A 16033-nucleotide genomic window follows, 5' to 3' on the forward strand; every position below is an offset into this window, starting at 1 on the left:
AACAAATGAGCATCTATGACGAAAAATCATAAAGAAGATGCTCGTTAAGAACACACAGGACTGTGCATCCGCCCCCCCACCCCAACCCCCGCTTGCCCTGCTAATGTGGCTCAGGATGTGCTGAGAACTGAAATGTAAAGATGATGGCACCAAGCCCAAAGAGGACACCGTCCAGAGCCCTGGACTCCGGGCTCCCAAGCCGAGCGGCTTGCTCCGCCTGCAAAGGGGCAGGAGGAGACAATGGCTGAAGGAAGGAGGGAGCTCGGAGCGGGTCTGGCTAAGGTGGAGTGAGGAACCGTTCACAGGGCCACTGTCTTTGTGTCTGTCCAAGAACTGTTTCTGTAATTGAACTTGAAACTGAAAAATGAGAAAAGGGTGTGAGGTTAGAAGAGCTAGTCAAAAGCAAAGGGATTTGAATGCCCATCTGCCTGATTCAAGGCCTGGGCCCACACTCACCCTTCTGGCAGGACCTGGCGCCCCTTGGTAAGAGATGAAGATGGCCTCCCTAGCCTGGGGTTTCAGGGCTTGAGTCCCCAGCTCTATGCTGCGAGGGATAGGTAATTACAGAGACTGGGTTTTCAGGGTAGTTTCGTTTTTAGCTTTAAGATACACAATTAGATGTCCAAATCCCAGAGAGGCAGGGCAAGCCCTCTCCACCCACCACAGCCCGCTGGCAGAATTCGGCTCTTTCTGGGTTGTCCTGAAATAGAGCAGAGCATCCTACCAGGCTGGTGTCTCCCTCGGAGCTCCCCTGGCCCCAGATCCCGACCAGGGCCTCTGTGATGCATCCACAAAGCCTCACTGTGGACGCCGGCTTGGTGCCAGGCCCACGTGGGTGTGGGGACACAACGGGAGCAGACCTCCTCAGGAGCCCCCGGCTGAGTGGGGAGACAGATTCACACAAAAAGCAACTGACAACTGCCGCCAGCCTCCAAGGAAGTGGAAGGGGCTGCGAGGAAGCGGAACAGACTGGGGCCCTGACTTGGTCGGGGCGGTGACGCCATAGCTGGGACCTCTAGGCTGCGGTTGGCTGGGCGAAGACGCGGGGAGATGGCCCGGGTGGTGGGAAGACCCAAAAGGAAGGAGGTGGCTCTCAGGAAGAGGCGAGAGAAGGCCGGGGGGAGGGGGGTAATCAGGCAGGTGAGGGTAGGGCTGCATGAGTGACCCGGAGGCCCACCACCGGGAGCCTGGACTTCATCTGTGAAAGGGTGACGATGCCCACCGCGTGGCACCCTGCGGTGCCGTGTCCAGCTCCTTTCTCCACTGCTCACCCAGAGAGGCGATGTAAAGAATTCCACCGGCACGATGGGTGTGTAGTAGCCACATCTTTCTAGCACCTACCCTACCATGTGTCAGTGACTCAGAAAGGCAGCTGGCCACCGTCGGGGCCCCACACAGATGGCACCTATCTGCCACCACTGCCTCCCCACAGCTCAAGACAGAGCTGCACAGAGCGGGACCCTCGCTCTAGAACACTCGCTCCTGCCTCCCAGGTTCACCTTTAATTGATCAACAGTAAAACCCAGTCCTGTTCATTGAGCTTGTTCTACAGGACATGTGTTTTATAGACATGAGCAACTACCACAATCCTAGGAGGTATGTGCCATTATCATTCCCATTTTACAGATGAAGAAACTGAGGTCCAGAGAAGGGCAGAACAAGCCCAAGCAAGGCTGGACAGAACAATAGGGTTGGATGCTGACCCAAGGCCACACCTTCACCTCTTCCCCTTGTTGGTTCCCTTCAGAAGCAGGAAGGTAAGTGGACACCTGGGAGGAGGGAATGCTTCTTCTCAGGGCCCCAACAACTCAAGATGCCTCAAAGGATGTGAAGGGCAGCAGACCAGGTTGAAATGAACCACCATCCTCGGCCTCTCAGATGGGGAAGTTTGGGACTCCCAGCAAAAGGCCACCCCGGAGTCCGGGTTCCATGGTTCCCCGAGGGTGGCTCACTGCCACATCCCTATCACCTGGCCCTATCACCTGCCCAGGAAATGCAGCAAGATCTCAGAGCTTTAGCACCCCCCAGTCTCCATCACGCAGGTGATGAGGGGTCAATTCCATGGGAGCCACCTCCTGGCCACAGGCTGCCCACGGCCCACAGGGTCCTCACAGACAGGGACCATCTGGGGCCCCTCCCTGGAGTCGGAGTGAAGGCACAGCCAGCAGTGGTCTCAGAGCAGGAAGTTGAGAGAAGGGAAACCGGGCTATCAGTGGGGAGCCATGGAAGGGCTCCAGCCTGACCCACCCTCAGCCCCTCACCTCCCCAGCAGCCTGGCTGCAAGTACTCATCTGCACATCTGTCTGGTCACCACCATATACCCAGCACAGAGCTTGCCTGGAAGCGGGCAGCTCAACTGTGGCCACTATCTACGGATGTGGGTGGTGAGGCCTGGGAGGACAGAGCTTCTCAGACTCAAGTCAACACTGAAAATTCCTTGGCTTGTCACAAATGAAGATTCCCAGGCCCTGCCAGAACTAGACTCTGTTATGGCAGGGTTTCTCAACCTCGGCACTACTGACATTTTAAGCCATTCTGGATTTTATGGGGGGTATCCTGAGCATTACAGGATGTTTGGCAGCATCCTGCCAATAGCACAACTCCAGCTGTGACAACCAAAAATGTCTCCAGATATTGCCAACAGTCCGGGGGCAAAGTCACCCCTGGTTGAGAACCACTGCTGCAGGCCTTGGACTGGACTTTTTAAACAAGCTCCCAGGTGATTCTGAGGCAGGAGCTGGGCACCTGGCTAAGCGAGGGCATATCCATGAGAACTGAGTGGGACCCCAGGGACTCCCAGCCCCACTGCCCTCCTGTGTTCTTGAAAGGGCTGGTCCCCGGATTCCTCCCCTTCTGCCCCCATGATGAGAGATAACCAGAGCAAGGCTCCATCGCATGAACCCCTCCCCACTGGGCCAGCAGTCACAACATCCAGCCTGCACCTCCTCAGCCACACCCACTCCGTGATCTCCCCGACCTTGGTCCTTGGCCGGGTCCCTGGAAGAAAGAGCAGTCACACTGATGCAGTCACAGTGATGCAATCAAGGTTCCCGGCTGATGAAACCCAGCCCAGGCTGGGAAAGGCCAGAGTCTAATAAGGAAACAATTTAAATTGACAACATCTGCCTGTGCTTCCCTGAAGAGAAGAGAGTACAGCCGCCTGGGGAGGGGCCCACCCCGGGGACCAGGCAAGGCATCTGTCCAGGGGCTGCAGGGCGGTAGAGCCTCCATTCCAGTGACGTGGCCAATGTGGCCGCCCAGCAGCATCTGGCTCCTGCCAGGAATTCAGGGCTGCAAGCAGGGGAAGCAGCTTGTTGCAGTTCTGACACAGCCAGCCCCTCCTCCTGTGACACGATGAGGCAGCAAGAAGTTCCTAGAAGTCAAGCCACTCAGGCTTGGTGGAGAGGCATCAGTGTTAGGAGTGAGGACTCTGGAGTCAGAGGCACCTGCGTTCCACTCCTGCTACTCACCAGCCCGGTAACCTGGAACTGCATCAAATAACCCAAAGTGGGCAGATGCTGGCTTCCCCATTTTACAGACACAGGCACGCTGCCTCCCTGGCTCTGCCTTCGCAGAGGTGCCTGGACCCAGAGGCAGGCTCTGCAGGCAGCTCGAGCTTCCCTATCACCTAGGCGAATGTGTGGGCATGCTATTCTCAACTGATGCACAGCCCAAGAGGAGAGCAGGCCATTGAAAGGAATCCAAAGTAAACTGCTGGCTTTGACCAAGTGCTCGTCCAAACCCAGGCACCTGGGCGAAGGTGCCCCCATCACCAAATGTGGTCCAGCCTGGCTCCTGTTTCCCGGGTACCCTTGTGTGCCAGGTGCTGCTCAAGCATGTACCCTCCGCAGACACGATCAGCACCCACTTCACAGATGAGCAAATGGACACTCAGGGAGTCCGCAGGTCACTCAAGAGGTGAGGGGTGAACTGTACCTCCAAGCCCTACCTCAGGAGCCCACCCCCCACCCCCGCCCTGCAGGACCACTGGGAAGATTCTCTAAGATAGAAAAGCTGTTCTCAGGGGACAGCAGCAGCCGTCAGTGTCCCTGCGCTTTGTAGGCTGAACCTTCACAAGTCTCAATACCAGGGAAGAGGCGGCCTTGAGACCAGTCTTGTCCTGAAGGAGGGGTGGTCATGAGGTCAAAGTGTACGGTCAGTGGGGCATGGCACTGGGCCAAACTCGTCAAGACCTGCTGGTGTTGGGGGCCAAGCCTGGTCAATCCAGAGTCGAAGGGAGAGTGGGGAAATGTTCCTATAAAAGTCCATAATGTCAGCTTCCTGCCTCCTGAGCATTTCCTACTTATCGGGCACTGAACTGAGAGCTCTCCCTGCCTGACCTCCTAGAGTCCACACCCCAAGCCTGGGAGACAGCTACCATCATCCCCACGTCGCAGGCAGGGAAACTGAGATTCAGAGCACAGAAGCCACCGACCCCAGGTCTGGCTGGGAGAGGGCCGTGATCTGATCTGAACCCATAGCTGTCTGACCTCAGAATCTTAAACTGGGCCCAGGCCCTAGAAATTCAAAGCAAGGAGCCGCAGCTGGGCTATAGTAGCTACGTTCCCTCCTCCGTTCCAGAACCCACGACTGTGAAACACAGAGCTGTGGGGTTGGCTGTGCACAGGGAGTTTCCCTTCCTGAGCCCCTGAGATCCCCAGCGGGACTACTCACTCACTCACAAGGCAAGGGTACAGGAGGCAGATAGGCTGGGGACCAAGGCCAGGATCTGCCACTCACTGGACACGACCTCTCTGGGCCTCAGTCACTGCCCTGCCCTGTCTCACGGGTTTGCTAAAAGGCCTAATGAGAGAACAGGGCCTGGCACATACCCAGAGGACACTCACACTGAAAGGGGGACGAGGCCGCTACCATCGAAAGTAACTCTGAGACAGATGGTCCAGCAGGAAGCCAGGGCCCTGATGGAGGCCCCACTTCCCCATCCCAGGACCATGGATCAGGACATTTCCCCAGACCTTGAACCTGGCTGGGACGTCCTGGGAGGTGGACGGGCAGGTAGCCCAGGCATACTCAGGCCGCTCCTGGCTGACTCACGCCTGGGTGGTGTTTGAATCACCCAAGGAAGGGAAGAAACGGGAGGGAGGTATCCCCATCCCCGGAGCCCAGTTCCTTGAATAGCTGGACTCAAGTGAGTCACAGGGATGTCCCTGTCCTCTGAACCCCTACCCAACCCCATAGCCTTTCCTGAAAGCACCCTCCCCACAACGACTGCAGACAAATTACTTCCTCTTCTGGACATGGGTCTTATTAATGGTGAAAATGGAAGGAGGCTTCCACGTCCCAGAGCGCAGGGGTCCTGGAGGCAGGGCCTTTGTTTCACTCACTGCTGCTTCCCATGTCCTAAGGATGGCACCTGGTACATGGAAGGTGCTCAGTAAGCCTCTGATGACTAAATTAGTGATATTCACAGCACTGCTCCCAATAAGGGCCACCCTAGACCTTCTTGCACTGATATTTCCACCTCCAGGAAAGGGGCCTCCAGCTGTGGTCAGGTCACGTTCTCCAGCTCTCTGTAGTCACTGAGGGGTCAGAGGTCATCACCATCTCTGGATCTGCCCCCAGGTGTTCCCACTGCTCCACACCGCATTCCCCACGGCTCCCTGGACTTCTGAGGTGACCGAGGAATAATTAGGGACCACTCAGCCAGAGTCATGTCTCCTCACAAAACCAGCACAGACTAAGACCTGCTTTGCTGGCCATCTTCAGCAGCTCTCTGAGATTCCAACCAGAAGACAAAGGGCTCGGGGTCAGGTGGAACCAGGAGGCCCTGACTCACCAATCTCCGCCTCCTGCCCAGACAGCTGATTCTCCTGCAGACTCATGGACTGACCCTGGGCTAATCGCTGCCCCTGCTATTCACTTAGTCCACACACATTTAACTGAGCACTTACTACGAGCCAGGCCTGAGTGGGACACTGGGAAACAAACCTGGGCCTTGGTCTTGTCTGCATCCAAAAGGGGCATGGCCATTCTCACCCAGGTCCATGTGATTCCTCTTTAGCCAACAGAAAACCCTTAGGAGGTGTTGGAGCCCTGGGTCAGGCCTTCTCTCACATTCAGGGAGAGTACCCAGTCAAAGGCCCATCCCCAAAGACAGCGGTCAGGGCCAGAGCAGGCAGGAGGGGCTGATGCCTCCCCTCCCGCACCATGCTCAGCACTTCTTGGAGAGCTGACGTGTCTAATGGTATCCCCTGGCTCATGGGCCCAAGGTCAGGGGCCATGGCTGTCTCGGCCAATGCTGGACCCAGTGCCCAGTGTAGGACCAGGGCAGCAGCCTGGCTCGAATCACAAATGTTTGCTGAATGGGTGAAACACAGGAAGAGAGAAGAGAAACAATTAAGGGGAGAGCAGGAGGAAGGTGAACCTTTCCTTCCTGCTCCCACCCCTGGATCCTCTCCAATGATTGCCCTGCATTAACACCAACCACTGCCAGCCTTTCCTGAGCACTTACTCTGTGCCGGGGGCTATGCTGAGTACCTAACGGGGGCGTGGGGGCAGGGGGGTGGTAACCCACTTAATCCAAGCACCAAGAAGGAGCTTATCACCCCATTTCACAGAAGAGCAAAGCGAGGCTCATAGAGATCCGGTGGTCTGGCAGCCTTGGGAGCCCACCCTCCTTCTGAACCGCCAAGCCCCACACCCAGCAGCCCCTGCCAGGGTTTGCAAGAGGCAGAAGGAAAATCCCCAGCCAGAGAAGACTGCTGGCAACTGCTGAAGTTAAGGCTCATAAGTGATGCTTATTGGGTAGCGACGGTTCAGGCTGCCCTGCCAGAAAGACCCTGGAAAGAACTGAGGACCTCCTCCAGTGTCTCAGGTGCCCAGCACGACCAAAGGTGTGGGTGTCTCAAGGCCTTTCTCACACAGACACGTGCACACCTCAGTGCTCGGCTGGCTGGCTCTCAGAGCAGTCCTGTGTAACCAGCCTCCTAGAAGCAGGACTTTACAGGCCCCAGAAGTCATGACCCTCCATGTCTGGAGGGACCCTCCATGTCTGGAGGGACCATGTCTGGTCCCTCCAGACATGACTGCCACCCCAATAAAGACAACATCATCCTGACTCGTATCAGGATGGGTTTATTTTTAATCAGAATGCTTTTGAACTTTATATAAACGGCACCGCACAGCATGCTCTTGTGTCTGGCTTCCTTCCCTCGAGGTTGTTTGCGACACTGTCCTTGTCGTGAGTAGCAACGGCTGCTGCGTAGCAGGCTCGAGTTTTGTTTTTAATCATTCCATGATGACAGAGGTGGGAAACCGCTCCTCTCAGCTGACAGCCACCTCCCCTCCTACAATGTGGAGTCCCAAGTGGTCAACCCCATGGCTGCCCCTGGGGGTTCTAAAATACAACTCTGACTGATTCACACCCTTCTGTGGATCCCTGGTCAGAGAAGTCCAAGCCCCTCCCCGTGGCCTCCCCCAACTCCGAGCCCCCAGGCCACGAGCTCTTCCCTGCTCAGCACGCTTGCCCTTGCCTCCCTCTGCCCTGTGCTGCTCTTCTCTCCCCTCTCCCCCAACCTAATCACCTACTGTCCCTGGGACAGAGCCCAGCATCCATTCCTGGGCGGGGCACTGCGGGGCAGGGCACTGCGGGGCGGGGCTGGAACCCCGGGAAGCTGCACGGGGTGGTGGGGGGGCCCACACACAGAAGGTGCTCAGGAACTTGTCCCTGAGGGACTGGGGGTCGGGGAGCCGCAGGTGTGCTGCCTCTGTGTGTCTGCAGAGAGTCCAGCACTCGCTCAGAGGAAGTGGTGGGAAGTAAGGGCGCCTTGCGTGCAAAACGGGCGCAGACTTCTGCCTTCCCCAGTGCCCTCCCCAGCAGGTTTAGTCTGGTTTCAGCTGCCGGGTGCCGGGCCCTGTGCGAGCAGGTCGCCCTGATCTAGGGAGCCCTCCCGCCTCCACGTGGGCACCCGCACCCCATTTGATGGAGGAGCAAGCCCAGGCTGAGAGGACAAGGCTGTTGGCCATGGTCACAGAGCCAGTGAATAGCTGCCGAGGTGCCTCCCGGGGCAGGCACCAGCCCCCGCCCCCTCCCCATCCCCCTAGGAGCATCCCCACGCCACACACAGGGTCCACCCGACACAACCCATCGGTGCGGCCAGCTGCCTCTCAGTCGCAGCCTCTGAGCCCAAGGCAGTGCCCAGCTGCATGGTATGCAGGCGAGGGCTGCTCCTGACACGCGCTGATGCCTCCCGCACCAGGGTGGGGAGGGGCTGGGCCCAAGCAGCTGGTGGTGACTGGCACTTGGTTCGGCACCATCAGCGCCCACACTGGTTCAGGGCCAAGGGAGAAAAGTTCCAGCCCTGCGCCAGCGCCAACCCTCAGCAGAAAGCTCCAGGAGTAAGATGCAACAGAGGCCACTCCTGCCGACGGTCTGGGGCAGGAGCTAAGACGCTTGGCCCACAGGGGTGTACAAGGCCAAAAGAGGCCAGGGAAGGCCTCCCAGAGGAGGTGGCTCTCGGGCCGAGCAGGAGTTCAGCCAGGTGAAGCGGGGGAAGGGAGCTTGAGGACAAGGCAACTGCAGAAGCAAACAACTAGAAAAGTAAGGTGTGGTAAAAGTCAGGGAGCACCAGGGGCCTGCCACCCACCGAGGGCCCCTGGCTTTCTCCCCTGCTCCCCCATCCCCCAGCAGTCTGCCCTCTGCCTCACGTGGGGGGCGGTCTTCCGCCTGCCAGAGTGGGTCCCAGAACTGGCTGTGCAGAGGGCCCCCTCCCGCAGGCAGAAGCCCCCTACACCCTAGTTCCGCCCCACCCCGGGAGCACTCCAGCTCTCACTGGCTCAGAGCCAAGCGCCCCAAGACAGGGCAGGTTCAAGCCAACAGAGGCAAGAAAGTGCACAGGCCCCACTGGGGACCCTGAGCTCCAGCGTGAGGCCCAGCTCCTTAGACACTAGGTGTGCTCCTCACCTGCTTCCCACCCCTCCGGAAGTAGCCTCTCCCCACAGCACCCCTAGAATCATGAGACAGAGACAGCACCCCAGTCAGTCCTGGCCCACAGGGAAGTTCCAGCTGCCACAGAAGGGCAACTGAGGTGCGCCACCCAGCCCACCACCTTGACTCAGCCAGGGATGGAAGGATGGGCGGCAGCACATCCAGTGCCTCAACCACGTGCCAGGAGCTGAGCTGGACATTTGAGAGGCATTATCTCACTTGGTCCTCCCCAGAACACTGCGAGGTAGACACCAGCAGCCCCTGAGGCTTAGAGACTGAGTCCCTTGCCCAAGGTCAAACAGGCGACAAGAGGCAGAGGACGGGAATGTCCTCCCCAGGCCTGTGCAGGGCAAGCCACCAGCCTGACCAAAGAGGCGGCACATCCTCCATTGGGGCTCTTTCCTCCCAACTGCGGGCTGGCCACTCCCAGTTGACATCTGGGCAGACGGGGATGGGTGGGTGGTTCCAGGCCTGCATTTGAGACCCATTCCAAGCCCAGGCCACCAAAAGAAGCTCACAGCAGAGACAGAGGGTTTGCAACGACAGTCCTAAGCAGACACCAAGGCCAGGCACAGGCTGGGCAGCTTCAGACCCCACCAAGGCCACCAATGGCACAGTGTGACCTCGTGGAGAGCCAGAAGGCCCAAGGGTGATAGACCTCAGGTCACAGAGCACATCTGAGACCCTGGGGCCTGGTAGCCCCAGAACCCAAATCACTTGCCAGGCCAAGTGGATAATGAAGAGAGACAGCCCTCGCCCTCGCCCCAAATTAGTTCCAGGTCTTGTTCTAAGCAAATCTGATGTCTCTCCCCTGCTCAAACCTTTCCGTGGCTGTCTGATGAGATGAGGATAAATCTGTATTGGTTGCCATGGGTGCTATACTGCACCTCCCAGCAGTGGGCAAGTGACCGCAGGGTCACCACACAGCAGTCACCAGACTCCACATACTGAGCCCCCAGGCTCGCGAGGCCCGTGAGCAGACATGCTAGCAGCTATCACGAGGTCCAGGCAGGGCTTCGCGAATGCAAGTCAGGACTTCCAGGTACTGAACAAGCAGAGTTCAAAAGCACTCGGGGCCCTCCGACACACGGTGTGGTTGCTACTAAGAACCCCTGGCCAGAGTAGCTCCCAGAACAGAGATCAAAGTGAGGAACAGGCCTCAGAGAACAGGCCTCGGGGAACAGCCCTGGCTCCACAGGGCCAGATCACCCCAGGTCAGGGCTCTGCCAATGCCAGGCTGGCAGGCAGGTGGCAGGGGCTGCCAGGGTGGCACCTGCCAATGGTGTGGCCAGCTGGCGGCAAAGGCTGGGCTCAAGGAGCAGACACCAAGGCCATGCACAGGCTGACCCCGAGGGAGCCCGCAGCTGGCCTGGTGCCACAGCCTGGCTGCCATGGGTGGTCTCTGCAGCCTGCCAGCAAGACATCTCTCCACAAGCACCCGCCTCCTCAGGCCCCAGCTTGTGCACGGAAGGCCTTCCACAGGGGACCCGGGGAGCAGGCTGGCCCGAGCAAATGAGGGAGGCAGACCACCGTCAGGGATCCAAGGGCGTGCAGGGCGTCAGGAGGAGCCCAGAGCAGGCGGCCCACGGAGGAGGCAGCGCAAAGCCCCTTGGGCCACATGCTGCCACGTGACACCGTTGCTCGATCTTCTGATTTAAAAGATTTTTGCTTATGCTGTCAAAACTCTTAGAGCACTGTACAGGGCAACAAAACCCAGCCGCACCTGGCCACTGTGTACTCTCTGCACTTCCATCTTCCAGCACCTACTAAGAGCTGGGTGTGGTGCCAGGAACTTGAGGACGAGGAAACCCCCCTGCCGGCTCTGCCCGCCCACCTCCTCGCCAGTGTGCCCACTCTTCCTCTGCCTGCCACGGCCCAGCCAGGCCACAGCTCCAACTCCCCTTACTGAGTGCCGGTCAGGCACCCTGGCATCTTCTCCACCTGGCAGCCAAGAGCCAGCACCCCAATCAGCACACCAGGCACACTGCCCCCCTGCCCCTCGGCTGGACCCCCAAAGCCAGGAACTGTCCAGCCCAGCTACCCCCATCTTCATCTACTGCAGCCAGCCCCGTGCTGCCCCTCTCCATACCCCAACCATGCCAGCCCCTTGCCTAGATCGCTGACCAAGTGCCTTCCAGCCGGGGGCCTCTGCCTGACCTCTTCCCAAACTCATGGAGCTTATGCTTTCAGGATGGGGCACATCACTGTGATAGGGAGGGCTTTCCCTTCGTCCCACAAGGCTCCCATGAAGGGTCCCTTCCTCAGGGAAGCCCTTCCTCTGTGATGCCCGCAGGCACACTGCCCCCACCCCATGGGGAGTTCCATGGGAGCAAGGCTGTCCGGTCCCGGTCACCTCTGAAAGCCCAGGGCCAAGAGGGTGCTCGGTAAATGTGGAAAAGGGACCTGCGCCTGCCAGCCTCCTCCCCCCCCGCCCCCTCCCCACTCGGCCTCCAGATCTCCCGATCTGTGAAGGGAAGTGGATGCCCTGCCTGCCTGAGGGTCCCACTGCACCTCCACCTCCCTGCACCCTCGGGCCCAAGAGACAGAACTGTGTGTCCATCTCCACACGACCCTCCCTCCACATTAAGATGTGCATGAGAGCAGGCCTCGTAGGGCAGCAGGTTCAAGTGGCAGCTGCAGCCTTTTCCAAGGAGGGAGGGAGAGGGCCTCAGGGAAGCAGAGGCCCAGCCAAGCCTGTGGTGTGTGTGCAAAGACCTGACCTCCCCAGGCCCGGGCACAAGGCCTCCAGCTGCAGAGCTGACCTGTCCAAGGTCTTCTTCATGCCCCCCACAAATCCCAAACATCCCGCGGAGGTCTCCCGTCCCGGCCTGCTCAAGGCCAGGCCCACAGAGAGAAGTCAGTACCTGTATTGTGAGCAGGCATGCCCTCTTTCAAAAGGCTGCCCAAATAAAAACCCCACTGAAGAGACAGTTGAGAATTCAAAGCTGCCAAAAAGAAAGGATGGGTGGGAGCCTGCCCAAGTCACACAGTCTGCTTCTTAGACAGCCTGGCACCCAAGTGCAGAGCAGCAAGAGCCATCGGAGGGGCCCCTCTTCTCTTCCTGGCCCAGCCCGCCCCTTCATGCAAAGAGGGGTACTGCACAGGGGACAGAAGTCAGGGCCAACCAGAGCCCATCCGGCTGTGCCATTAGCTCCTCCTACGAAGTGACCCTGAACAAGTGACTTCTCTGCCCCCAGCCTCAGTTTCCCCATCCATTGGCCAAGGAGGCTCACTCTGCCTGTCTCCTCCAGAGAGGACCTGCTGTAAGGTAAATCAACGCTTCCCTCTCGCTCCCTCCCGCCACCAGCCACGTGCATGGGGCAGGCCACAGGACCAGTGCCAGCTGGGCACAGAGACCTCTCAGGATGTTTGGGATTCCTCCTGCCTGAAAGACAGATTGGCTCAAGGCTGGAAGCCTGTGCCCAGCCTGCCCTAGGGAAACCACAGCCTGGTCCACTGCTTCCCTACTCACTAGACTTGGCTGGGACGCATCCCTCCTGGGACCCCTAGGAAAGCCTCCCAGATGCCATTTGGATGCGTCTGCTGGAAGGCCTCTAGGCAGAGACGTTGGCAAATAAATGCCCATTGTGCCCCAGTGCCAGCCCGTGCCTGGCACCAAGTCCACAGCAGTGGACTTCAGCCCCACCCCCACCTGTGGCCCCGAGGCCCCCTTTCCTCAGATCTCACAGGATCTAGCCCAGTGCCTTGAAATGATCCAAATCTGGATTTCCCTGTACCACCCAACCGACTAAAAAGAACCTCCTTCAAAGGTCTGAGGACCTGACATGAGGCTGTAGCTGCTTCAAGCCCTCTGCCACCAAGGCAAGGCAGGGCCTTGGAGCCAGACCTGCCCACATTTAAATCACAGCTCTGCCACTCTCTCGCTGAGTGACACGGGTCCATCACTTTAGGTCTCTTGACCCCAATTTCCTCATCAGCTCACGGGGTGGTTCAAGGACTCAGCTGATCATGCATTCGAGGTGCTCAGCAGGTCCCAGGCATCTAATAATGCACAATCAAAGGCAGCTTAAACCCTAATGATAAAATGGATGGCCGAGAGGATGAACAGACACAGCATGTGCAAAAACACTCGGCACGGCACCTGGCACGTAGCACTGAACATGGTAGCTGTGAGGATTATGGTTCATAAGAAGGCCTCAGAAAGATGAGGCTGGGGAACAGTGCAAGGTACCACCTGTTCTACCTGCTCAAATTGGGTCAGGCTGGAGCTGTGTACCCAGCTGTTGCCATGGCACCCAACACACAGGGAAACACTCTAGCTAGGAGGGTGGCTGCTGCAGGAGTGGAGCCTTGGGCCTGCTTTGCTCAGACACCACCCATGCTGCCACCACCCCCACTCCCTGGGACATGTCAGGGGTCTCCGGGGTTATGGACAGTGTGCTAATAAACTAAGCAGGTCTCGTCACCCCTGATCCTGCCCCACCTCCAAAACAGTAGGGCCTTGGCCCTCTGGAGAGGTGGGCTGTGAGGAGGGGCTCCCAGGCTGCAGACCAGGGTGTGTGGGATGGGAGTGGAAGGGTAGGAACCCAGGAACCCCCATCTCCTGGGCAAAAGCCAAAGCAGCTCTAAAGCAGCCTCAGGTCCCAACGTGTCTGTTCCCTCCAGCCACACATGCCCAGCAGCAAACAGGTACCCAGAGCCCACTAAGTGCCCAGTTGTGTGTGGTTCAATGTCAGCTCTTCCCTCCTCATGCCACTCAAGTTTCATCCCGGATGAGGGTTGGGAAGCCGGTTTAGGCAGGCTCAGCCGGGTTCAGGGAATCCATGGCCCCTTGCCAAGAGGGAAGAAGGGGAGAGAGGTGAAATCCAGACACTGTGGGCTGAGACCTGGAAATTTCCAGACTTTCCCGGATGAGGGGGCAGGTTTAGGGCAATTGAAAGGCTGACAGGTAGGGTGACAGTGGCCCCAGGGCCTGGGAAGCCAGCTGAGACCTCAGCCTGGGGCTGAACACTAAGTCTTCAGTAGGATCCAAGACCTTGCCCCCAGCCCTCAGGTCAGATGTAGGCCCTCTGCTGACTCCACCTGGTCCGCCCAAGACCTAGGAGGGGCTGGGGCCTGGGCCCCTCTACCATAGTGACAACAGCTGCTGCAACAATCTGCCTGGTCAGACATGGTCTATACAGTACCCATTCCCCATCACAACTCTAGGGGTGGGTATGACTTCTTCCATTTCACAGAAGAAGAAACTAAGGCTCAAAGGCAGAATAGGCTAAAAGCACATCCTGAGTTTGAATCTGGGCTCTGCTGTATTAACGCAGAGAAATCACTCCCTCTTTGAGCCTCTGAGCCACCTCTACAAAATGGGAATAACAATACTACAGGCCTCCCCCAACCTCCACTCTGCTCCATGGCATAGTCAACAGGTTAAGTGAGAGGTGCTAGTAAAACAGGGAGCAAAGCACCAATAATTGCTGGTTCTTGGAATCAGAGAGGTTAGGTAACTTGCCCTACCTAGGTCACCCGGCCACTCACTGGCTGACCCCAGGCCCTAGCTCTGAGCACCACAGCCCTTTCCCAGAAAGGCTGGGCTACTCTGTGGGTGGCCACAGGATCACAGGCTTCCCAGGCAACGAGGACAGCCTCCCACCCCCACAGCAAAGGGCAGCCCTCCTCTGAATTCCTCAGATAAGCAGCTCCCAGCCTGAGCGGACCCAAGTGCACAGAAAAGGCACCCCACCCTGTCCCACACTGGAGATTCCTAAATCTGGGTTAGGCTGTATGCCTCCTCTCCCTCCTCCCAGCAGAACATTCGACCACCAGATTCATCCAACAGGTCTCCAAACAGGCCAAGTTCAGTTGACAACTGCCTCCTTCGAGGTCCCTGGCAAGCCACTTACTCCCTCTTTCTGGGCCTCAGTTTCTCCATCTGTAACAGGCACCCGATCTCAGAACTGTGAGGCAGCTCCAGCTAACTGGGCCCACAGGGAGGCCTGAGGAGCAAAGGGACAGACCAAGGAAGGGGGCCAGTGGGTCACAGGCACTGGGCCAGGCCCTGCACCGCATTCTCTCTGCTGAAACTTCACAACTCTGACAGGGAGACCTGTATTGGGCCCACAGAGTGGCCGAGCTAGGACTCAAACTCCCATCTGTCACACTCCAGGACTATGTGACCCCAGATGGGCCCAGGCAGTGGGCGCAGCTTGGGAACTCAGCCGCCCTCAGCAATGAGCCGGGCAGCTGGACCTGCAGGATGGGGAAGAACACAAAAACTAAACTTGACCGAGCCTCTTTCTTTCAAAGAGGGCAGCAGCCTCCTTGACAAGGGCATTTGCAATGCAAAGCAGTCCAGCTCCAGCCAGAAGAGGGCAGTGACTCAGAGGGGGCTGGGCAGGCCAAAATCCAGCCACCACCCTCCAGCCAGACCAGGAGTGCCTGGGGCTGGACCTTCCCAGGAGCCAGGGAGTGCCAGGGAACCTGTGGCTGGCCCGGGCTCTAAATCATATGACAGCCCGAGTGGCCAGCTGGGTGCAAGATGCCCTGGAACACTCCTCCCCTTCTCAGCCCTTCGAGGCCAAACCCCGCTGGGCTCTTCATACAAGTCTGCAGAATGGGCCTACTGTGGGCTGTGTGCAAGGCCCCATGAGGGGGCTGAAACAACAGACCCCCAGGTATCCGGCTGGTCACCTGCAGATGGGTGCCCAGCACCCTGCCAGCTTCCTCAGGCCCAGACCTCTCAGATCACTCAGTCCTGCCTTGTGCAAACCTGCCCCAGACACACATAATCTCCAGGGCTCTCTGGACCCCAAGAGGCACTTCCACACTCGCCAAGTGACTAGATCTGGCTCATTATCCCCCTTCCCTGCAGGCAGGCCTGCCCCAGCTCCTACCTTGACGACAAGCTGACAAAATCCCCGCCATCCAGCAGCCGGACCTTGCAGAAGAGGACCCCGTTCACGAAGGGGACCGCAGTCAGCTCCTCCAGGGTGAAAGTGGTTTGGAATTTGAATTTCTTCTTCTTCATCAAAAAAGCCATGAGCGAGTTCCCTGAGTCTGAAGCCCCGAAGGCCAAAAAAAGAGGGGGAGCCAGAAATCCCCAGGATTCGTTTACCTACAACACACCCCCTC

At 58.3% G+C, this 16033-nt stretch overlaps 1 protein-coding gene across 1 annotated transcript in view; it reads right to left on the reverse strand.

Moving 5' to 3' along the window:
• Positions 1–15941, reverse strand: part of EEIG1 (estrogen-induced osteoclastogenesis regulator 1) — a 32139-nt gene extending 16198 nt beyond the window's left edge. Inside the window, exon 1 of the mRNA XM_007471748.1 lies at positions 15796–15941. Coding sequence (XP_007471810.1) covers positions 15796–15941 — 146 coding nt within the window. The remainder of the gene's footprint in view (positions 1–15795) is intronic.
• Between the last annotated feature and the right edge of the window lie 92 nt (positions 15942–16033).

The sequence above is a fragment of the Lipotes vexillifer genome, unplaced genomic scaffold (assembly GCF_000442215.2).
Source record: "Lipotes vexillifer unplaced genomic scaffold, Lipotes_vexillifer_v1.1 scaffold98, whole genome shotgun sequence".
Classification (NCBI taxonomy): domain Eukaryota; kingdom Metazoa; phylum Chordata; class Mammalia; order Artiodactyla; family Lipotidae; genus Lipotes; species Lipotes vexillifer.